Source organism: Sturnira hondurensis, unplaced genomic scaffold, assembly GCF_014824575.4.
Source record: "Sturnira hondurensis isolate 20B ecotype Veracruz unplaced genomic scaffold, ASM1482457v3 Scaffold0006713, whole genome shotgun sequence".
In the NCBI taxonomy this organism is placed as follows: domain Eukaryota; kingdom Metazoa; phylum Chordata; class Mammalia; order Chiroptera; family Phyllostomidae; genus Sturnira; species Sturnira hondurensis.
The window spans coordinates 59,833-83,703 of record NW_028079344.1 but is presented as its reverse complement, the minus strand read 5'-3'; the positions used below and the strand labels follow the sequence as shown (position 1 = coordinate 83,703).

At 42.1% G+C, this 23,871-nt stretch overlaps 1 protein-coding gene across 4 annotated transcripts in view; it reads left to right on the top strand.

Annotated features, from left to right (window-relative positions):
* Positions 1–21,461, top strand: part of DLGAP1 (DLG associated protein 1) — a 317,237-nt gene extending 295,776 nt beyond the window's left edge. For all 4 annotated transcript variants that reach the window (XM_037050284.1, XM_037050283.1, XM_037050286.1 and 1 more), the window contains 3 exons: positions 10,972–11,063; positions 15,179–15,331; positions 18,102–21,461. In XM_037050284.1, coding sequence (XP_036906179.1) covers positions 10,972–11,063; positions 15,179–15,331; positions 18,102–18,311 — 455 coding nt within the window. In that variant the 3' untranslated portion in view covers positions 18,312–21,461. The remainder of the gene's footprint in view (positions 1–10,971; positions 11,064–15,178; positions 15,332–18,101) is intronic.
* The last annotated feature ends 2,410 nt before the right edge of the window (positions 21,462–23,871 follow it).

The window sequence follows — 23,871 nt, the reverse complement described above, 5'->3', positions numbered from 1 at the left end:
CTCCCATAAGAAGGGCGAATATAAGCACGCAAAAGAATATTTGTCTTGTCCTCACAATACCCCAAGCAGTGGGGTAGAGTCTTTGACAGGTGTTGTTTTATTTGCCTTCAAAACAGCTCTCTGGCAGTATCTTGTCCAAGGTCACAGAATACAGAAGTGTCTGATGGAACAGATTCAACATGAATAACATGGGACAAGATAATGGTACTTTATGTGTTGCTTGGTGCTGTCCTCTAAAGCTCTTTCTACATAACTCTCCCTGGCTTCTTGGCATCCAAATTCTGTTCTTATAACTGGGCCTGGACTTGCACAGGGTTTTTGTTTTACTAAATCTTAATTTAGCCTTTTCTTTTTTTCAAAAGAAGGGTGGTAAAGAAGAGAGGTCAATCCTGTTTGACAGGCATAGCCAATTTCAAAGTGACCGGCTTTAACAAAAAATTCTGTGTACACCCAGAAAAGTAGCTTTGATATACATGGGTCAAGGGCAGCTGTGTCTATCTTTGGTCAGGCCACCTTATGTGTTCTTTGGATCCTGTGCAAGGAGGGCCTGTCTTCAGGGTACATGAGAAAGATTGCTCCTTGACAAGTCTCTCCCATGAGAGCTAGCCTTCAAAGTCTTCATGAGAAGATGAGGATAGAGGGAGAGAAAGGAAAATTCTAAACGTATTTAATTTAGTTTATGAGCCACCATAATTGTCCCAATTTTATAATCTTTTAAAATGTTTGGTGAATGCACCTGATGTCTCTCTGAATTGTACACTTAAAAATTGTTAAAATGGTAGCTCTTGTGTATATTTTACCACAGTAAAAATAAAATCCCCCATTTGTAAATAAAATATCTGCAGTAGCTGAAGGTTGGTAGAACAAGTACGCTAGCGTCATGTTCATAGTTATTCATTATGCCTATAAGAATGTAAGGTATTTTGTTAAATGTCTTCTTGAATTCAAAGTGCAGTTGACCCTTGAACAACACAGCTTTGAACTGCATGAGTCTGCTTGTATGAGGATTTTTCTTTTCAATGAACACCTGTACTGTTTTCGACCTACAGTTGGGAGTCTGTGGACACAAAGGGCTGACTGTGTGCCTGGATCTAAGCCATTTGATATTAAGGGACTTGAACATTCGTGGATTTAGGTATATGCTGGGTCCTGAAACCAACTCCCCACAGATACCAAGGGGCTACTTAAGTTTTGAGAGAGTCAAAAGGTATTTGCTGATTTTCAACTATGAGGAGTTGGTGCCGCCAACCTCTGCACTGTTCAAGGGCCAACTATGTAGGATGCCCATGGCAGAAAAGGAGGAGCAAGAGGAGGTATTAGGAATAGAGCCCACTTGTTCAGTGCAGATTTGAAGTACAGATTTGGGCTTGAGTGGTTGCAATCATCTTTCTCTACTAGAAAGATGATGAAAAAGGCGCCATCCAACTTTACATAATTATTCAATTATCCATTACTTTATGATGCCATTATCCTCTCCCTGACAGCTGCCTCCTGGGCATTTGGCTTTTGGCATTCCCAGGCTAGAAAACACTTTCCCAGTTTACCTGAAACTGGATAAATGTGCGCCACGCCAGGCAGAATGAAAACAAGCCCTTGTAGTCACCTAGGAACCTCAAGCTATCTTTTGAAAAGTATAAATTCTTCAGGTGTGTGGAGCTATTATTTTCCCTGATAAAATAAAAGCAGAGCAAGGACGTTAGTTTTTGTTTTAAACCCTCATGCCTGACAGTTGATAGTAGGTTTTTGGCTCGATAACAAAATAATGAGGGGTTTTTTGCTGCAGTGACTGAGTTTTCCTCCAAACCATGGCAGCTGACAGAATGCTTGTTCCTGCAGCACTTGAAGTAAAATGATACAAGCTTTTGTCAGACAATGAAGCCCTTGTGTGAAACAGCTGTCTCGGGGAGATGGCTCAGTGCTATTTGACAGTGGCTTGTATGTTACATAGATACGTCTGGTATTATCTGACCAGGAATGAAATGACCAGATGGAACTGAATGCTTCTAACTAGGAATGTTGTCTACCAGTGCGGGTGAAAAACACAGGCTCGGGTTTCAATGGCCCTCAGATGGAATACTGGTTGATTGTACTTGGAAATCTATCTTTGCCTCCTGAATTGTGGACAACTTATATGTGGAATTTGCAGGCTCTATCTGAAACAAACTGATAAACCTAGAGCGTGTGTAGGAGGCAGATTAATTCCACTTTAACTTTGCCTGGTAATAGCATCCAAGTTAGTGAAACTTGGCCTTAAGTCCCCCAGAAGGCTTGTGAGCCTTGGCAGTAAGTGTGGGACTGGTAATGAAACCTGAAATGGGGTTTGCCTGGTTTCAGGTTGAGTTACGGAAGCTGTGCACAGTCATCATTGTGACCGTCTATCGGTGCGATCACCAGGCTTACTCTGCCCAGTGTCGCCTGTGGCGTGTCTCTGCAGCCTGTGAAACAGTGGGTGGCAGGCAAAGCAGCACTCAGGATTTCTGCAGTTCATCTGCCTCAAGCCCTTGTGTATTTCTCAGCAGGGAGCGCTGGGTGCATCCTAGCTACTTTCTGTTTTAGTCTCATCTTACTTTTGAAGTAGCCTTCAAAAGGTCCTTCCCCATCCTTTCCCCAACAACACCCACCCCCGCACGCACATTATATAGTCTTTTTTGAAGCCTCGCCAACTTGAAATTAGTGACTGCAGAAATGAAAGTAATGAAAAGGAAATCGTGTGTAATGGGACTTATGCTTAACCTAGAATGCTCATTTCATTGTGCTTTGCATAGAACTGGGCACAGAGAGGAAGGTATTGGTGCCAGAAGGACATTACCGAGCATGTTCTTGTGGGTGTGTTTCTCTGGGGGGTGGTCTCAAGGCGGAGGAGAGTGCTCAGGCATGGAGAGGGGAAGTGTTGTGGCAAGTGGAAGACAGAACCAGGCCTGGAACCGGCCCTCCTGCTCCCCAGGCCAGTGGCGTTCCCATTATTTCAGACCGGAGTAAATTCCGCCATTTCTGTACTGCAGAGAGCAGGGATTACAGAGAGGGACTGACTCCGGGAACAAGGTCTCCAATTGTTTTCTTTAATAATAACTCTTTCTGTGGAATATAATTACAATGAACTTCAAACACAGCACTGAGTATTTTTCTTCTATATTACCACCAGAAATGTTAACTAATTTCATTTCCTTCAACTTTCAAAGGCTCAAAAACTGTGTTTATCTATGTGATGCATAGGATGTTATAGCTACTCTTTCAGTGCTGATGTAAATTGAAATACGGGTTGGAGTGTAACCATCTTTTACGAGTATGACCCCCTGGAATAGGGACTAGGGGGGAGAAAGTTAAATTAGCTGAGTTTTTGAAAACTTGCTCTTTAAAAGCAAATCAGCATTCCCCGCTTCAGCATCCCTTCCCCAGGTGTTAGCCCTATGGAAGCCCTAGTTTCAGTCCATGGGAAAATTGTGCATTTCATTCTTTGTTCCTTAGCCACCAAGCTGAAGCTAAAAAATAAATAAATAAAATAAAAGCACTCTTGTTAAATGCAGAGCAGTCACTGTTGCCTGGAATGAAACAAACCCATGTTTTCTAGGGGACCTTTTGTTGACATCAACTTGGGATCACAACTCCATTTGAGAAGCAGCTGGCCAGTTGGTTGGAGAAATTCTTTTCCATGAGGTCACACCTGTAAATAAGAATGTCTCCACCTGGGTAACCCCAACCTGAAATCACATAAACTCAGTCTAATAAATCCATGGAACTTCAAGTGGGTGGGACCACTTTTTAAAAATTCCTTTTTCCTCCTTTAGCCCTAAAGTGTACAACATTAAGGAGTTAAAAAAAAAAGCCTGGTGAGTACCAAGAAATCAAAACCTGAGGATAAGGAGGTTTAATTTGCACGCAAGCTCATTCAAATTATCCCAAACGGTTTGGCTCATCCACCCTAGGTCAGCACAGATAACATTATAAACAGAAACCTAAAAGGAATAATAGTCCAGCCCAGACTATATTAGCCAATTAATATATCAAAACTATAACTTGAAAAGCGATGTTAGACATGGTAAAACCTTAAATAATCAGAATGCTTAAGACCCAGAATGTTGCAGTTAATTTATTTTTCTGGCTGACGTCCAAGTTTGTAGGTGAGCCCTGGCTGGTGTGGCTCAGGGCACTGTGCACCAGTCTGTGAATCAAAGGGACTCCCAGTCAGGGCCCATGCCTGGGTTGCAGTCCAGGTCCCCAGTAGGGGGCACACAAGAGGCAACCACACATTAATATTTCTCTCCCTTCAGCTGTCTAAAAATAAATAAATAAAATCTTTTTAAAAAAGCCTTAAAAGGAGTTTGTAGATGAGTCAGTTCATTTTGAAAACTAGTTCTTCAACAGGATACCACGGGTTCCACAGGCAGTCTATGCCATTGAAGGGCTAGTCATCCTTTTAGAAAGTCAGACATATAACTAGGAGATGCTGGGAAGCAAGTGGGAAGGGAAAGAACAGAGTTGTGCATGGGAGTATGAGGAGCATTGCGAAGGGGGAGGTGAAAGGAGATAAGGCTTTCTGCAGGACCTGCACCTGAGCACAGGGGGAGGGGCTGAGGTAGGCACCAAGGCAGGAGGCATCCCCAGTTTAGTGTTTGGCCTGAGCAAAGACTGAGGAGAGATTCAGCTTTGGATTGGGGAACCCTGGGGGATTTGAGAGAGTGGGCAGAGGTAAGGCTGGGCAGGTGGGCCTTGCCTGCAAACCATCGAAGGGAGTTTCCGCTTATCCCATGGGTAATAGGGAACCGTGAAAGAGTAAGAATTATGAGATAGGAGGGCCCTCTGGATCCCTTACTAAAACCAAACCTCCAGGATTGGAAAGGGAAGGAGAACATTAGTGGTGAGGAGGGGGTGACCCAGTCTTGTAGCCCTAATTGTTGGGCTACAAGGGAGCCCAACAGGGAGAGACAAGGGAGTTGGGGAGAGACAAGAGGTGTGGGGTGGGTACTTAGACATGCTACTCTTAGGCTTGGGGGATAGGTAGATGCTGGAGTTACAAATATGAGGAACTAAATGTATTTAGAATGGTTAAAACCAGAAGAATGAGGGAGATCACTGAAGGGGAATAAGGGGAGTGGGCTCAGGATGGAATTTGTGTTCAACATTTACAAGGTAAAGTGCGAGATAATAAGAAAGACAGTGTCAGAGCCAGCGTGTGTTATAGGGGCCAAGGAAGCTGGGCTTCCTTTGTGTCGAATGCAGAGAGATCCAGGAAGGTAAGGAAGGTAAACAGGGAGCCAGGCTACAGGGCCTGGAAGGACAAGTGGAGCTGAGGACAGAGAGAGAACAAAGGCGGTCTGCCCTTTGCGGAGTCCAGCGTTTAGGGGAATGTGTCAGATTGGTAGGGCTGCCATACCGACACAGGACAACCTCTCCCAAGGTCAGCCACTTTTAAGTGGCTTGGCTGATTGTTCCTGACTCCAAAGCCCATGCTCTTTCCAGTGTATGACACAGAGAGTCTGGAAAAGGAGCATACTAGGTGAATCACAGTATATAGGTGTCAGGGTCTGGAAAGTGATCAGCCAATGTGTCCACTGCAGTAACCTTCACCACTGGGGAGACATCCAGACATGTTCCTTTGTATTCATATGTAGAGTCCGGGTTTCAGGGAAGCAATGTTGGGGGGGTATAAGAGATATGTCGATTCTTCTGTGTTTCTGAGGCCTAACGTGAGGGCCCGGTGATCATGGAGTTGGGTAGAGCAAATAGAATGGGAAGCAGTCAGAGAAACCAGTGCCTGTGCCTCTCCAGTTCAAGAGACCTAACATCTCTCGGAATATTAAAGATACACATATTAATTATGCCTACGGATTTGAAATACTGATTTTTGACTCACCAAAAGTCAGGCATTTCCTGAAAGGAAACCGTTTTTTGTTTTGTTTTGTTTGCTACCACAGCAAACTGAACTCTGCAGCTTTGTTATGGAGTCACTTGCAGGGTTAGAAGGAACTCTTCACTCCCTTCACCCGGTGCCTTACCCCAGGGAAAGGAGTGGGAGGGGGGAGGTCCACTCTCTTTTAAATGTCTGGGGCTTTTACTGAATGTAGCCAAGAGATTTTAAATCACAGTTTTCATAAAAGACCCCCATGCCCAAAATAGTCTTTCTCTGCTTCTTATTGCATGCATAACCTTTAAAAGAAAAACCGAAATGTAAACCTTATACCTCTCTCTTTCAAGTGATCCTCCCTGGTTCTTCCATTCTTTTCACAACTGAAATTTCTTTGTGCAACAATGACAGCGTAGATGTGCTTTGCTCTCCCTGCAGGGACTGGGTTGCTGAACTTCAAATTCCCCCCTCAACCTGGCATAGCCATCCCCTTTCTATCCATTTGTGCTGCCTAGAAAGTGCTGATAAAAGAAAGAAATCACCCTCAAGTGGCTTCATTTCGGGAGATTCAGACTCAATGTGCAGTAAGTGTTGAGAGGAGAGAGCACAGCTGGACCAGGAGTGAGAAGACAGGGATCCAGGACTGTGGGGCCGCAGGGAAGGCACCTCTTAGTTTGGACCCCAATTTTCCCAGAGAAATCGTGATATCTGCCCTGCCCCATCACGTCCTAGGAGGATCAAATTAGATGTGCAGGGGAAAGTGCTTTGAAATACAAGATAGATAAGATAAATAGGCAGAGTGTTGCAAAAGCCAAACAGTGATGGCCTCCCCAAAATCTCCCTGGCTTTATGTGGCCAATTAACCCAGGACTGTCCTCTGGGTTGTGATCCCTCATAACCATCTAATGTGGGGTGAAAGATTTCTAGAATTGCAAATGGGAGAGTTAATAGAGAGGTGCCTGTTGTTTACACAGCAGGAATTTAGTTCACCAGTGTTTATGGCTGCCGTTTTGCACTTCCACTGAGGGACAGCCTAACCAGGAGCCGGGAGAACGTGAAAGACAGAAAGTCATCTAAAAGTTCACTATCAGGGTGTTAATGAGGCATCTGGAGGAACCACACGTATCTACATAACAAGAGTGGCGCTGCAGAACAAGGCCTGTTATATGATTAAATATCACCCAAATGGGTGGTGTAAACTATGGTTGAGTGCCACGCCTGGGGGATACAGCAAGGATCAGGATCAGGAAGATGCACTGAATGCGCGTTAAGTGGGTTGGGTGGTAAAAACTGTCAGCTCTGTTTGGGTTGGACAATCCGGAAAGACTGTATGGACCAGAGTGTGCAGGGAACTGACTAAACGGAGCCCCAGCAGCACACCCTCCTCTTGGATCGACACAGCCTGAGGACCCGTCTAACTTTAAGGGAGTCTGCTGCTTTAGGCCGTGGACTCTCGACAGTACTAGTAGGGTCGCCCCAGTGTAACGCTCTCTCGTTTACGCTTGGGAAGGCCCTTAGCTGTCACCTGTCTAGGACCAGGGGAAAAGCCTTCTTTCATTAACTCAGGGATGGGGCAGGGAAGTTCATTGTCTAGTCCAGCGGTTCCCTCTGGGAGGGAGGTAAATGGGACAGAAGTGGAATGTAGTTCTTCTGTAGGGCTTTGTTTCATTAGAGAGAGAGAGAGACAGAAAGAATCAGAGAGGGAGACAGAGACCGAGAGAGAAGAAAAGAACCCTACACTTTCAGGCTCCTCTGGCTTTTTTGGCCGGGTCCCCGCCGGGCCATGCCAGCCCCTTCGAAGTTAACTAGTGCCACACTACAGTAAAAGAGTGAGATGCAAGGCTAACCCTGTATATCGAGGCCTCTTCCAGAATTTTCTAATACCACACTGGGCTGTTTTATATGTACAGGAAAACCTACAGCTGAAACCTATACATCTCATTTCCTGTTGCTCCTTTATAGTTCTTTTCCTAGCATCCCTGACTAAAGTATTTTCTTTGCATTCTGCTGGACATTGGTATGGATTGTTTCAGAGTAGTTTCTAAATGACATTAAAATGCCTCTTTCTTCCTTATCTCATTTCTTTGCCAATATTTGCTTTTTTCCCTACTGTTCACTTCCACCGGTGTTTACCATTGACCATTTATTAGTTTTGTACTTCCTTAAAGCCTATGTAACAAATATGAAATTTACTTCCAGGAGAAAAGAGTTACTGCACACACCAAGTTAGGGTCTAATGGACAAACAAATCAGAACAAGCCCCATGAGAGTTTTCTTCCCTAAAATTAAAGTGGATTTTTAATTCTAAAAGAGAAAGTGCAGAGGACAGAGAAGCAGCAGTCGTCATCTGCTTGTCCCACACCACCCTTCCAGCATTTCACTCCCGACTCAAGTCGTCATCTCCCTTCCCTGGGCCTAGGAAGGACCATGCCTTGGCCACTGGAAATGCAAATAATCCTGGAGCCAGTAAGGAATTTCCCCTGAAGGAACATGATGGCAAAAACCTGGGAAACAGAAGGACCACAACTCCACCCCAGATATTTTCACTCCAAACCTAGGATTCTCGCCAGACCACACTGAATGAAGAAAGAAGCCCCTTGTTCCCCCTAAGGAGGAATCTGAGTTAGTGCCTGCCTGCATGGTTGGTGTTTCCTGGATGATTGTTCCGAGCAGCGCTGTCTCCTCACTTGAGGATCACTGTCTTGCTCAGCTACTCTTATTGTGGCAGTCTGTTATACAGTGCAGGCATTCAGCTGTGACCGAGAGCCTCAGCTCAGAGTTTGAGGTATATCAGAATTGTTTGGGTTTCTGTGGCAGTTCCAAGGAGCTTAGCAATCCCCATCAGCAAACTGGAGACTTAGGTATTAGTTCTAATCTTCCAGCAGTCATTCTGAAATTTGCTGGTGTCAAAATCCTACCCTTCAGCAAGGTAATTCAGGAACCTCAGAGTTTGCCCAGGGCCACGTGTTCACTTAGGAAGTGCCTGCTCAGACCTGCCTCAGATCTAGGACAGGTCATCAAAGTGCATACCTGTCCCAGGCAACCTTTGACTAACTCAAACTTTGGGTTTTTTCCTTTCTCTTCTGGGCAGAATAAGTGTGGAGCTAGTAGTTGGCACACCCAGAGAGAAAGTGTAGTATCCTAGTCCTAGATAATAATGTACATTTATGGAGTGCTGGTTATATATCAGACACTATCCTAAGCAATGTGCATATGTTACCATTTTTAACCTTAATAACAACCATACAAATAGGTACCATTAGCCCCATTTTACATATGAGAAAACAGATTAAGTGACCTGTCCATGTCAGTGGCTAGTCCAAGTGTTTAAGCAGGACCCTTGGCTCACTCAGGACCTGGATGTTTATCTACTGTAGTGCCCTGTGTCTTCATACACTGTCCCTTCTGCTTCTGTGTTAAGAAAGGGAGAGGAGGCCTCGAAAAACTGATAGATCAGTTAAAGAGGAATGGGCCCTGGCCAGTGTGGCTCAGGTTGTTGGAGCATCTTCCAATAACCAAAAGCTTGTGGGATGGCTTCCTTGTTGGGGCACATACCTCAGTTGTGGGTTCGATCCCCAGCCAGGCACATACAGGAGGCAGCTGATTGATGCTTCTCTCTCACATCAGTGTTTCTCTCTCTTCCTTCCTTTCTCTCTAAAAGCAATGAAAGGGTGTCCTTGGGTGTGAAGAGGAAAAAAAAAAGAGGAATAGAGGAATGAGATAACCATCTCAAAAGATTTTAAACAGATTGAAAAGAAGTAAAAACTTCCCCCTGAGCAATGGGCACCAGACTGCTGTCAAGGCGACCCCTTGCTATCGCTGTGTAGGCAAATATCTGCACTTCAGCTGTATGGTGTGATGGGTGACATATTGGAGGGTTCGTAATTGCCCTGAGTTATGCGTGTAGGAATGCTGAAATATTAGAGCAATGCCTGGGCATAATGTGCGTCATAAGCCATTAGCTAGCCTGGCAGTTTTAAGCAGAGAAGCAAATTTCTAGAAAACCCTGGCCCAAATGAAGTTTCTTTTTCTTCTGTTTTATTCTCAGACTTTGTGGGGAATGGGTTCAAGAAAGGGAGACCTGATTTCACTGTGTGTCTCAGGCTTTGCAAATTCATTAAAAAACAACAGCAAAACCATTGCTTCAGTCCTATGATCTGCTCCCCCGCCCCGAAGATTTCAAAGCAGGGCAAGTACACTTTGAGGAGTCTCCCCCTTTGGTTTTCTACGTGGGCCAGGAAAGGGCAAGCAGGGTGCCTTCTCTGCTTCCTTCCCAGCAGGGAGGGCATGTCGAGAACTGCCTGGTGGCAGGGCTCCAGCAGTGCAGCTGTGCCCTGGTCCCCCACCGGCTGGAGGGAGAGACTGGGGGACAATGCAGACCCGAGAACAGCTCTGTGCAGAGCACTGCACCCCGTCTCAGCACGCCCATCAGTTGAAAGGTTCTAGCCTTAGCACAGAAGGCAAGAAGTAGCTTGCAAGGGGGAATATTTTCAGCACAGGGCAAAGGGAATTAAACGTATATTAACAATAACATTGAGCTCTGCGGTGGAAAAGCTGGGACGGTGCTGGTGTTCCCTAGGCAACAGGCTGAACATGTTCACTCCTTACAAAGTCTTTCAACTGGCCATGGCTCTTTCCTGACAGTACCAGTGGCTGAGCTCCGGAAAAATAATGAAGGCTATGGATGGGATTTGGTGAGTGCCAAGAGGTCGCCCTCCAAGACAGGATGGCTCTTCTTGTGTCTGGATTTGGGTTCGAAAAACAAACTAGCAGACCATGATTGCCGAAGCAAATAAATCCATAACCATACGGGTAAACAGTTGCAGTAAAAAACAAAAAACCAAAAACCTGTTTGCCTCTTCCCTTGGTAACATCCAGTGCTGTGGTGGAAAACTCCGTGATCCCTGAGAAATATGCATGATGATCATGTGGTTATTTTTTCCCCAGTTGATTTTGTACTTTAACCTGGGAGCCTCTGTCACCCAGAGCAGCCGAATAATGACTGTCATGGGGCTGTGTGCCTGTGTTTGTGCACAGTGTGTGCTATTTTCCCGCGTTATTTCAGTGTAACTTCCCCTTTGCTTTATCAAACTAAATGTGTAAACCTCTTGAATGTTTGCTCTTTTCAGTTCTAGGGAAAATCCGAACTGCAGTGGGCAGTGCCCAACTTCTCATGGCCCAGAAATTCTACCAGTTCAGAGAACTGTGTGAAGAAAACCTGGTAGGTAACCTTCCCATCACTACCATTTCCCTCCTAGTACCCTGAGAAGAACGTGTCGTCCAGACTGGCCCAGCTAGGGTGAAACTGATCTTGAACCAAGTCAAGTCTCGTTGGAAGCTCTCACCTGGAACAGAGTTTTCTAATGTGTCTTATTTCCTGCATGTCTTAAAACTAAAAATACTTATTTCATACTTAAATAATCTTAGAAGAAAAAACCCAATCAAGTTGAAACTCCATTTCCTGTTTTATGGTAACTAAAAAATTTACATTTTCCTGGCTTTCACATGGCATCTCTGATTTCATTAATCTTACCAAAATAGGGAGCACCTTGCTAGTTCAAAAACCATATTACAGAAAATCATTTTGGATAACGATTTTCTTTCTGAAATAGCCATCAGGTTGTATATCCTAATCAGAGTTCTCTGTTTTAATTTAAGGGCCAGAGAGGGAGGGCTTCACAAAGCATAGATTTTATCTCCCTGAGACAAATGAGTCCTTCTTGGACATAAAAAAGCAAAATAAAGTAGAACATGGACAAAAGCACCACTACAACAACATGGTAAAAACTGCAAAATACAGGGGCGAGCACTTCCTCAGTCACATTTACCTTAAAAAAAAAAACCTGCTACTGTCTCTACAGGTGTCATTCCACCACAAGAATAGCTTTTATTGGCCAATTGTTGGTCAAACTGCATCTAAAATAAAGATAATAAAAAGCAACTTGTTTATCTTGTTGGAAGTAAAAACACGCTTATATGCACTCTAACTGACCCAAACTATGATTTCAAAGTTTTAACCACGTCTTCTTGTTAACAAGGGCAAATGCAGACTGAAAGCAATTTGTCTAGACAGAACTGAGCCAAGAAAAAATAGAAAGCGTGCAAAAAGTAGTACTTTCCATCCCTCTTCACAAGAATTGTAAAGTCTCCTTTTGGAAGTCTCCCTTTGGGGCTAACCCTTCTCTCTTACCACCACTGCCCCCGCCCTTAGCAAGAATTACTTAATTCTTTTTTCATTTCAGAAATTGTGTTCTTGATGATGACATAATATGTATTAGTAAATGTATTGATAAGTGAGTACAACAAATTTTTTTTGAGTGTCACTTTGTGCCAGGTACAGAATTCCTGCTAATTTTTAAACTTGGTAATGTGTCACAGATCTTAATTAGCATGATTCTTTGTCTTTAAATGTAGGAAAGCCATACTTGTCAAACTGGCTGCTAGATATACCCAGAGCCCGCCATGTACATGCCTTGTAAAAGAATTATATAACGGGCAGGTATACTATGAAGTAGAATACAACCATTATGCAGATTTTGAAGATGAAATTGCAGACAAAATATTTTAAGAACTTTGCAGACTTCTAGGAACGGTTTATCTCGTTAAAGCCATCTTTTGATTGTTCCTTGTTCCTGGTGGGCTCACATTCCTTGGCCACTAAAGGAACTTAGATGGCAAATTATGAGAAATATTATTAGAGGCAGCTAGAAGTGGAACTACGCTGGGGGCCAGGGGCCACTGATGGCTGGTCAGACTGTGCCAAGGAAGGAAGGTCGAGAGCCCCCTGTGTGGACCTTATGGAGCAGATTGTGACATTATTTTTATGATGGTTTTACCGTTGAGGAAAATGGGCATGGAAAGGCTAAGTAACTTGATCAGGGCCTCATGGTCAGAGGCTGAACCAAGATCCAAATCTCAGTCTCTTTAACCTCAATGCCTGTAAATCCACTACCCACTCCCCCACTCTCCTTACCCCCCCCCCCCAGAATCTGAGTTGCACTCCTCATCCTTGTATAGGGACCTGGGGTTGATCAATTAACTCCACCTCCTCTTCAGCAGAAAGCGGTGGCCTGGTGGTGACTAAGATGTCACTAAGATTGGTCGCAACCAGACCCAGCGCTCCTTTCTTGTGTTCTTACTCTGAGGAGAGGAACACTTGAACACCTGTGCATTATCTCAGACTAGACTGTCAAGCATAGAATGAATAGCCGAGAGTTACTTTTCCCAACAAGACTAAACCAAGGAACCAGCTCTCCCCATCTTTTTATGCTCTTCACCACCTCTGACCTCTAAGTGGCCTGGTCCAGACTAAGGCTACTGCTACAATGTCTTCTTGTGCGTGGGATGCCACAGGACCCACTGATTAAGAGACTGGCTGAGTGCCTAAGCTCTTTCTCTCTGCTTCCTCATCTATTCCCTTCATGATAGGAGGGCAAAGAGATTCTTGGTGAGAAGGGAACAAATTGCCCATTATACAAAGTTAAAATAGCTCTTTGCCAGTCATTTCATGCATTAGTGCACTGAAACAATTTAGCCATTAGGGCTTGTGACCCAAAAGACTTTAGTGAACTCCAGAATATAGGCAATTTAGTTTTGGGTTATCAACAAAATAAGGAAGTATATTGTGAGATTGTAAAACTCCGTTTGAGAGGTACTTTGTCAAAAATATTATCTGTCTTTTCTGAACCTAGATATTAAGAAAACTGTTGTTTAGTTAGCTAAATCAAAATGCTACAGAGAAATTCTTTCACCAATTCAAGTGTCATTAGTATAGACTTAATAATGAACTAAACACAAACTTTAGAATTTCCTTCTTCCAGTGCATTTCAAAACTATGAGCAGTTTTAGAACTATAAGTTTATAAAAGCATCCTTATTTTCAGTCGAGGCCTATGATGCTGATTTATGCAAAGGTCTAAAATGTTCTCTCAAATCCATTAATTTGATGATAACTGACCTTACACTTTCTGAAATCCTGATATCATTTTTATAGTGGTTGGTTTTAAAAATACAAATTGGCCTCAGTTATTATATGGCATGAACTTTCACAGTCTATCCAATTGCCCGGAAAACTTAGAGGTAACCAAAACGGACCCCAGCTGTAAGCCTCTGACACGTGGAAGCTCCCACCAACCTGACCACGAATGCTTTAGCTGCTACTACAGTTAGTGATTAATGACGAACACAACACCTTCAGTCTCTCAGTTATGTTTTTTCTGTCTTAGGTCACATAAATTTGTCCTTCATATTTTCTAATTCCTGTTAGGGATATGCGGATGGAGACAAAGAAAGTCAATCCTTAAATAACAAAGAATGCTTAATAACATCTAGCAGATGGGTCCCTAGAGGCTCTATGTGTTCTCACATTTACTATGTTATGTTATGGTCAACTTTGAACTCATTCATTTCCAAATGAATTTTGATAAAGCACTCATATGATAAAATGACTTCTTATATTAGTAACATTTTAATTGTTAAACATTGTTCCTTTATTACTTATCATCTGTTTACTCAACATTAGTATTAAAACAAATCATATTTTTAGATTCCATATTTGTTATCTAAATAAGTTGGGTAGCAGGTAGTCGAATACTGACTCTAATATACTTTTTCTTTCAAAGATGGTATTTTCATATCCAACTTGTTGTAGATCAGACAGTCTGGATTTTCAAATGTTTACTGTCCTCCCATACTGTACTGACAGATGTTGTATTACAAGAGTTTTACAATCTTGGCATTTGAGAATTACTGTCTCAAATGGACGTGTGTATCAGTTACCATGTGCAGTGAACTCTAAAACCATGTCGAGCTCTAGAAACACAAGGGGAAAAGTGATTGCTAGGGGCTGAGGGGTGAAAGAAATTGGGAGAAGTTGGTGAAAGGGTGTAAACCTGCAGCCAGGAGATGAACGTGGTCTGAGGACCTGATGTATAACCTGCTGATTACAGTTGATAACCCTGTACGGTATAACTGAAATTTGCTAAGAGACTAGAATTTAATGTTCTCACCAAAAATATTTAAAAAAGGTAAATATGTGAAGTAATGGATGTGTTAATTAACTTAGAAAGAATTCTTTCATAGTATATATCAAATTATCATACTGTATGCTTTAAATGTTTTATGATTATTATTTGTAAATTATACCTCAGCAAAGCTGAAAATTCATACATTAATTTTCAAATAAAATTACCACTTATAAATTACCACTTTTATTTCCTGTCTGAAAATGAAAACTCATCCTCCTTGTTATTTGAAGTATTTGAAAATGTCGCCCTATCCTGTGCTTGTGGTTATGAATCACCTCTAAAGCACGAATATTCTTCTTTCTCTCATACAGAACCCTAATGCTCATCCAAGGCCCACCTCCCAGGATTTGGCGGGGTTCTGGGACATGCTGCAGTTGTCCATAGAAAATATTAGTATGAAATTTGATGAACTTCATCAGTTAAAGGCCAATAATTGGAAACAGATGGATCCTCTTGACAAGAAGGTAGAACAATGTAGATTTTGTATGGTTCATTTAAAAACCTGCACAAACACTGGACAGTCTAAATAGGCTTCTGCATTCAGTCTTGCTGTTTACAATGTGAAATGGAGCTGATCTCATATTAATTTCATTGTAATGACAATGTTTACATAGTAATCACTTGGGATATTATCTGTAATATGTTTCAGGCATATTTTTAAAGAAAAATCTGTCTTTGTGAATTGGAAAATGGGAATGTGGCTTTTTTTGTTGATTAAACGTTAAGTTAAACCATTTTAGTCACTGGAAGGAACTGCCTCCATTTTGCTTTTTAAACTAAAATAAATGGCATCTTCAGTGCATGATTACGGAGAGCAAGAGTTCAACTTCGTTGCCCCTAGGATGTGTTTCTGGGAAAAATAGGAAGCCCTGAAAATGAATCGGCTTTGATAATCATTTTATAAATAGAGTAATAAAGAAACCACTGTTGTTCAAGTCTAAAAATATACACATCATCAGTTTCACATTGATCAAAAATGTTGGGATTTTTTTCTTTTTAAGGAAGTTTTACTTTTGGTTGATTTGCCTTGGGGAATATTGCTCATCGGGTTCCTCATGCTACAGTTTAGAAATAAAGACTCAAATATTTTTTACTTTAATTAATAAACTGCGATTTTCACACTTGATTATGGTGATTCCACCAGGCTTACACAGATACACATTGTCCACCTCCCTAGGCTGGGCTGTTATGCACAACGTTTTACCACTTGGTTTTCCTATGGCCTAAGGTCAAGTAGTTCCAAGAGATTCAACTATGAAAATGACGACTGGCTATGACCTTGAACCACTGGTGGCCCGGCCCTTTTCAGATCCCCTCACCCATCACAGAGCTAATAGCCACCCAATTCATTCTGTTGCTGCCCATCATAATACCAGGGTTCTTGGGGTCAGGGGACTCCCATGAGAAATCCAGTCCCAAGGGACAGTGCATGGTAGACAGGAAAGCAATGCTATCATCGTCACCCCTCAGTCCCTTCTCTCACCATCAACCTGAGGGTCTTAGGGGTAAGCATCAAAGTACCACTGATACATATATGTGTGCCCTCTCACTTAGGGACCCAAACATTTGCACTTGACCTAGTTTTCTTTTTTTTAATCTGTGTTTAAAATTGCCTTCTAGATAAACTTCTGAATTGGTCTTATTTTTAGAAAACACTACAGATGTACACACATAGTGGCGATTTCTGGAGCTGAACCAACTAATCTCCCACAGTGATTTTTTTTTCAAAATCATTGTTAGAAAAACAAAGTGCACACGGACAGGAAAAGGTGACTAAAATTGATCAATATTCTACTTTCAAAAATATCCACCAAGTTACCCAACAATGAAGATTTAAAATGTCCATAAGGAATGATGCTAACCTTTGGACATTCACACAGTAAATCGTTAGTTAATTTGATTCCTAAAGCATTATACACTTTGTCCATGATTAGAGCTTTTCATCACCCCATGAACTTTAGGAGGAAAAATGAATGAGCACCATCAGAGTTGGCCGAACACTGTGCTCCCTTTTTCTGTCCTCCGGGCCACACAGACTCTCCCTCAAACTGCCCGAGGGCAGCAGCCCCAGTGTACTAAGTTTAAGCAGGCACTTCACCCACGTCAGCAAGGGGAACTGCTGTGAGGAGCGCGAGCGAGAAGGCACACGGGGTGCCCTTTGAAGAATCTTAGAATCCATGTTTTTTAAAAAATACTTTTCACTTTCATGAGGCATCTCACATTTCTTTATGAGGACGGGGGAGTTTTATTAGAAACAAAAGCATTCACATGGACCTTTTCTCAGCCTGACAGTTCATCACCCTTTTTGAGAAAACCCTTCGTGGTCGAGATTTCCTTCTCTCCCACTGCATTTTTCTTTTCTACGTAAGTCATGAATGGCTTTTGTTTTCTCAATGGCATTTAAAAATATCTAATTGTTTTATGGTTTGCTGTTGCTAAAGCAGATGAAATCTTTCAGTCCTGGGTTAAGTTTTCATGGCACAGTGTCTGTCCCTGTGAAGGGCATATAGCCTTCTGGGCCACGGTCATTCTGAGGTCCCTGAGTGACATCCCAGCTGGGTGTTTTTAGGAGCCACTTTGGAACTGATTCCAAGCCAGAATGTAGGAATTACCAGTGACTTCCCTCCAGGATGACCCTGGAAAGTATATTGCTGTGCGTTTGTGTGTGGTGTGCAAAGGGGTGTAGCTCCCTGTGGCGTCTACAAAGCTAAAGAACACAGTCTTACCATCTCTTCTTCCTCATTTGGCTATTTAGGTTTGGGTGGGCCTGGAGAGAGGGCGGTGATGGCTTTAAACTCTGAACCCAGCTCGCACCAGCTGCCTTGCCCCCTTAGAGGGCATGCAGAGTTCTAAGAAGCTGCTGCTGCCGCTGCAACCCTTCCCCATCTCTAGCACCTGGAAGAGTCTGGAGCCTCCAGAGAGAACCACACTAAATGTGCTGGGAGCTGCCGCCTTTCAGCAGGGGGCACGTTAACTACCCACAGCCTTTCCTTGGAGAGACCTAGCTCTGCAATCCAGCCTACCCTTGGCCTTAAGCTTACCGGTGTATATTTTTCCTGCATCTTTTGAATACCTAAGCCAGAATAATAAAGAAAAAATATATATACAGTGTGTAGATCAGGACTAACCATCCTTAGGTTTAAAAAAGTGTGTTCTAACTACTGACCTATCCCAGTTTTTCCCAAGCTTGTCCTGAGAAGCTGTGTAATGTCCTGAACCTTCTGCTTTGATCAGGAGAGAAGGGCCCCTCCTCCAGTGCCAAAGAAGCCGGCGAAGGGCCCCGCGCCGCTGATCCGGGAGCGCTCGCTGGAGAGCTCGCAGCGCCAGGAGGCCCGCAAGCGCCTGATGGCAGCCAAGCGCGCCGCGTCAGTCCGCCAGAACTCGGCCACCGAGAGCGCCGAGAGCATCGAGATCTACATCCCTGAGGCACAGACCCGGCTCTGAGGCGTCCGGGCCTCGCCACGCGCCATGTGCGCGTCAGGACCCGGTGTCTGTCGTCCCCTCCTCCCCTTCCCTCCCCGCTGCGCCCTCCGAGCCCGTCTGTCTCTGAGCCCAGTGACTTTCACTGTCGCGGTGTAGTTGTTCATCTTGCAGAAGCCGTCCCCCAATCACCCCTCTGCCCAAATCAGTTTGCCCATGTTCTTCACTGAGCTTAGCCACCTGTACTGATGCGTCACCCTGCCTCATCCGGATAGCCAGCCCTTTCTGTTCTCCAAAACTAGGCCCACCCGTGTAGAAATAGGCCCTTTAAGTCACTCGCCATCCTCAGTTCTCTCAAGTTAGTCTGTCCCTAGAGCTCAGCAATATAAAACCATAGGGTATTTCAGAAATCCAGTATCACAGGGGGAACCTTTGGGACTTAACCGTCTTCCACGTGAAAGAAACTAGGGCTCCGATTCCCTGTATTTCCCCTAAATGGTTATTATTTTGCAAAACAGATGGAGCACTTTATTTCCAACCTCAGAAATCACACCATCTCACTGGAATCAATGAGTGACAAACCCGAAGAGGACCGAGCTGGGCTGGGGGTGGAGGACCTGGATGTGTAGGAAAGTGGGAAGGGAGAAGCAAAGTCCGCAGGTGCTGGGATGACCTGCACCGTTCACAGCTGCACAAACTGCCTCACTGTTACTTCATCAATCACTGCTTCAGATGTTTCAATCAGCAGAAGATTGTAAATTCGATCTTTCAGGGAAATTAATCTATTCTGAAAGGCAATAAAATGAAGAAAGGCAAGGCAAAGGAAGCACTGAGGGTTTACGATACTACATAAGGGTTTTATTTTGTTCTATTATTAAGAAAATTTAGACCTGGAGTGTTTTATCAACTTTTATTGTGTTATGTATATTATCTTGTTGTGGTGGTGGGGTCGTAAAGGGGAAACTGGTGGTTGGTTCTATTAATTTGTTAGTGTCCATCCTGGGGAGCCGACCTAATTACACATATATAAGTACACATCTGCTTGTGAAGTGCTGTAAATGGCAGCCAGGCTGTTTTCAGGGACGAGTGGATTTTCCTGTCACCCCTTTGAATGCTACCCATCCATCCCTTTAAAATGGTTAGTTCACATCGCAGACATATTTCCTCCTTTAGTCTCCTCTCACTCTTACAGAGTCCTGTCATCCACCAGGATAGGGATTTTGTCCTATGTCAACCTGATAAAATAAATTTTCTACCCCAAAAGACATGCCTCATTCCAAAGACCTGCCACCCATCTTGAAGTCCCAGGTAGTAAGAGAAATTTGACTTACAAGGTTCAGAAGTCACAAGGAGAGGGGGAAAGTCACGATTCACAAACATTGAAAGAAACCCAGGCTTTTGGCAGAGAATGTTGATTTACGTTTCTAATCATGATGATGGGCAGTATGCACTTTGCTTCCAGCTGAAGTTATCTTTAAATGCCCTTACTCGTAGCAGTTTAAACATTTAGAATGTGATGATCTTAAAGTATCACTGGCATTTTGTGTCCAGCTCCCACCCTGAAGTATTAGAAATTACCATTGAAAAATGAAAGACTTTTAAAAACATACATCAAATATGCTTGCACCAGAGAAGCTTTTTCAAAAAATATATATATACTCACATAGCCAGGTGCTAATTTAATTTTATTTATGAAATCAAGAGAGGTGATGGGTTCTGGCAACAACCACTTTCATGGACATATTCTAAAACCACTAGAGAATTTGCTACCTCTCAGAGCCACTGATGCTTTGAGCAATCTTTATAAACAGGGCACAAATGTTTACTGCTGTGGTTTACAAGAAAAGGGCTACTAACTTATTAAAAAACAAATTTTTAACTAGGGTGAACAAAGCACCTTGAGTGCTTTGTAAAACTGGAGCATACAGAGATATTGAGCTTCAAGTACTTGCTGGTTTTAAACAGAATACATCTTTACTTTGTAACTGCATTGGAAGGTCACACAAAATTCGCATCAAGTAAGGCCAACTGCCACCTTGGGTAGCCTATGGTCACATTCAGTCCTGCAAATGACTTGGAACTCACAAATTAGCATGAAGGAAGCGAAGTCCATTTGAAGACCCATGTTGCCAACTACAGCTCTGTGCCCTGAATGAAGTAGAGATAAGATTTGGATTAAGAAATAGATTTCTAATATGACTCAGATCATCCTACAACATTTTCTTTGGAAACTGGTTTAGCCCAGGGTATTTTAAAGAGAGACAAGAGAAAGCCTATTCATCTTGTCTATGTCAATGGTATTTGTATATTCATAAGCTATTTTTGGTAAGAATTTTAAATCTTTTAGCTATATGCCCACAGGCATCATGACCTTTGCCTTCCTTAAAGACACAAATTGTGCAAACACTTTATAAAGAGCTAATTATTGATGTTAAAACATGACCCCACATAAAGCTGCTTGTTAATCACTTGCCCCCTTTAACTGACATCCGTGAGTATAACCTTTGTTACATTGTTCTTTTTGATGTAATTTGTAGAAATGTTTTTTAGTTCATAACGGAAAATGTATTTACCCAGAAAAATTACTTATTTTGTTTAACTTTGGTATAAAGCTGTTTGGGCATTTTCTCGGGGAGGGGGGATTGCAAAAGAAGTTTGTCTCCCACATCAAAAAAGTTCAAAGAAATTAAGTATTTATTATATTTTTTGCAGATGTTTCCATACAATTCACATAACCTTTTTGTAAAGAGAGATGAAGAAATGGATTAAAGATTTTTAATATTTGAAATGGTAAATAGAACTAATTTATTTGTAATATATTTCTGTTATTTATAGATGTTTCCTTAATGTTTTACTGTGCATTACCACTTTAATTTAAGCCTTATCCTTGTGAATTTACCATTTCTTTTTAAAAACATGTCTAGATGCATATTTTAAATAACTGGAGTGTAAATCACTAGCATATCTCAATTCCCAAATGTAATTTTTAAAAATTATTTTGGTTTGGAAAAAAAAGATTCATTTGAAAGCCTTCAGATGGAGGGGTGGGGAACATTTTTATGGCTTTATGAATTGGAATTTCATAGGCTTATCTACCTAGATTGTGTGTGGACAAAAAAAATTGTAAATAGATGAATGTTTCCCATAATGTAAAAAGATGAAATTAATAAAATAATTAATGCACTGCTTTCAGGTCTGCATGTTTTCACTACAGAGTCCTGCTTCTTCCAAAGTATAATTAATAGCCATTTAGGGATATAATTAAGCAATTAAGCATACCATTCTAACGTTCATTATAACAACACATATGCTAGTCACCGTTGAGCCAGGAAGTAGACCTAGATAAGGGGTTCACATACCGAAAACTCAAAGGCACTTTACTATGGTGCTTGCACACATGTGAATTTCATGTCAAGAGCTGTATATTTCATGAAAGAAGTTGTTAATTTCTCAAACCTGTGCAAATCTGTATCTCTTTTATTCACTTGAATTTCTTTGCAAATATTGCATCCATTTTGTTTTCTACACAGTTCTCCAGGGTAGGAAACATCAGAATAACGCTTTGTGGTTTTCGATTATTCTCGTAGTCATGAAAAACTGTGCTCACTGATGTTTAGTGACTTGCCTGATGTGACATAATTGTTAAGTGACAGATTTGAGTCCAAAACTGAAGCCTTCATTCAGCTCTTCAGTGAAATCTTTATCATTCTTCCAGCATTTAAAATTGGTAATTATTTGTCACTGTTGATTTTGTTTGGGTTTTATCCAGGTCATAAACCTTACTTCATATTCACAAAAATACAGACTTACATTTTTTAAAAAAGTAAATTATAATGTTTTATAAAGTGACCTTGCAATTATCTGAAACTGCTGTAATTGAAGATATCTGTATCCACACTGCTTCCTCCCCACCGAGTTCTTTGCCAAACCCGTCCACCTATGTGCAACAAACTTAAAAATTGTTAAGCAGATAAGCCGCTTCCTCTGATTTCTATACATAAACAAAACCTGTACCAGTCACCAAAATAATACAATGTACTTTTGAAACTGCTTCAGAAGCGTTTGAAGTGGCTGGATCCTTGTGAGGTTGCAAAGACCTTGTAACTTGGGTTCATGAACTGACTATTCCCGAAGTCTGAACGGTGATTACACTTAAAAAGTTTTGCCCTTTAACAAATTAATTCTTATATTTTATTGGGCCCCCTTAAGTGTTTCAGCTAATATGCAAACCAAATGAGTTCGTTTTTGCATGTGGAAATTTGAATTTCAGTGAAGCAATTTCCCATCTTACAGGGTCCACTCCCCAAAAATGTGATTTCATTTTTAATAGAAATTGACAAAATTGTTTGCTTTGAATATGGATTTCCTTTTATGTCTTTGAAATCCACCCCTTTGAAAATATAATTTTATTTTGGTTTAAATAAATGACATTTAAAATCTATTGTGTCTGAATGTGTTCATTCTCAGATGCCAGTGATAGATGTTAAAAGGTGCCAGAATTTGAAATTTACCTCATTTTTGCTCCACTGTTTGACTTTCAGCTGCTAAAGCAAGATTAGATCAATTCCCTTTGTAAGCAGAAACCAGAGGCCCTGTTTGAAAACTCTCTCAGGGTCCTCACTTACGTATTAAGTGTAAGTTTACAAAATAGGTCTTAAATTCCTCTGTAAATCACTGTCATCTCCCCTGAAGCAAAGAGAGGAAGTGGCGGGCTGCTTCCTGGTCCATAGGCTTTCCTCGGGACTTTCTGCTGACCCTGGGAGCCCTCATCAGATAATCACAGGAATGGGAAGTCCCAGTGCACTCCTGATGCTTGGGTCTCCATTTAGCCAAGCCAATGCGTTATTTCCATGTCTTCTATGAAAGCAAGCACAAGCCTGAATTTATAGACAAAGGCCGAAACCAAGAAAGTGTTTTAATAAAATACACCAGAAGTCAACTCTGCCATGTAGCTGATAGAACTGTTGTTATTTATTGCACCAAATGTTTTCACTAGTTCAGCTGGAGGTTGCCATTCTTCCTCTTCACACTTCCAGCCTGCCTTCAGTGAGAAGTACCTGCTAATTTCCTCTTTTCAGATTACTTGGTAGGTAAATCGGTGTCATAAGGGAGCTTGTACTGAGATCTCAGTAAAGAGGCTCTTCCCTAGGAAAACTCTCCCTTTTCCTTTGGAAAGGAGGAAAGGTGAAACAAATAGAGCCTTCATTTTCACAGGGGACAATGCCTTTTTCTTATTATTTATGGGAGATTATGCACAATTACAGGTTTCAATCCAATGCTTTCACAGCTTCTAGAGGCCAATGCTCCACAAGTAGAAAATACTCCTGCACGGCTCGCCTTCTGAGATTCACACGCATAATCATCAATTGATGATTCCTTCCTTGTTTCTAGGGCTTTCAAGTCCAATGCCCACCAGCAGTTTAAATTATGAAAAACTAGAAGAAACATCTCAGGAGTTAGACAATCCTGCGGAGGGCCCATGAAGTGTGTTATAGGAAACATCTCTCCAGATTCAAGTGATTATATTCTACTGTCACTGACACGTTTTAAAATCCCAGCTGTGTCACATCATTTCTTTTTTAGA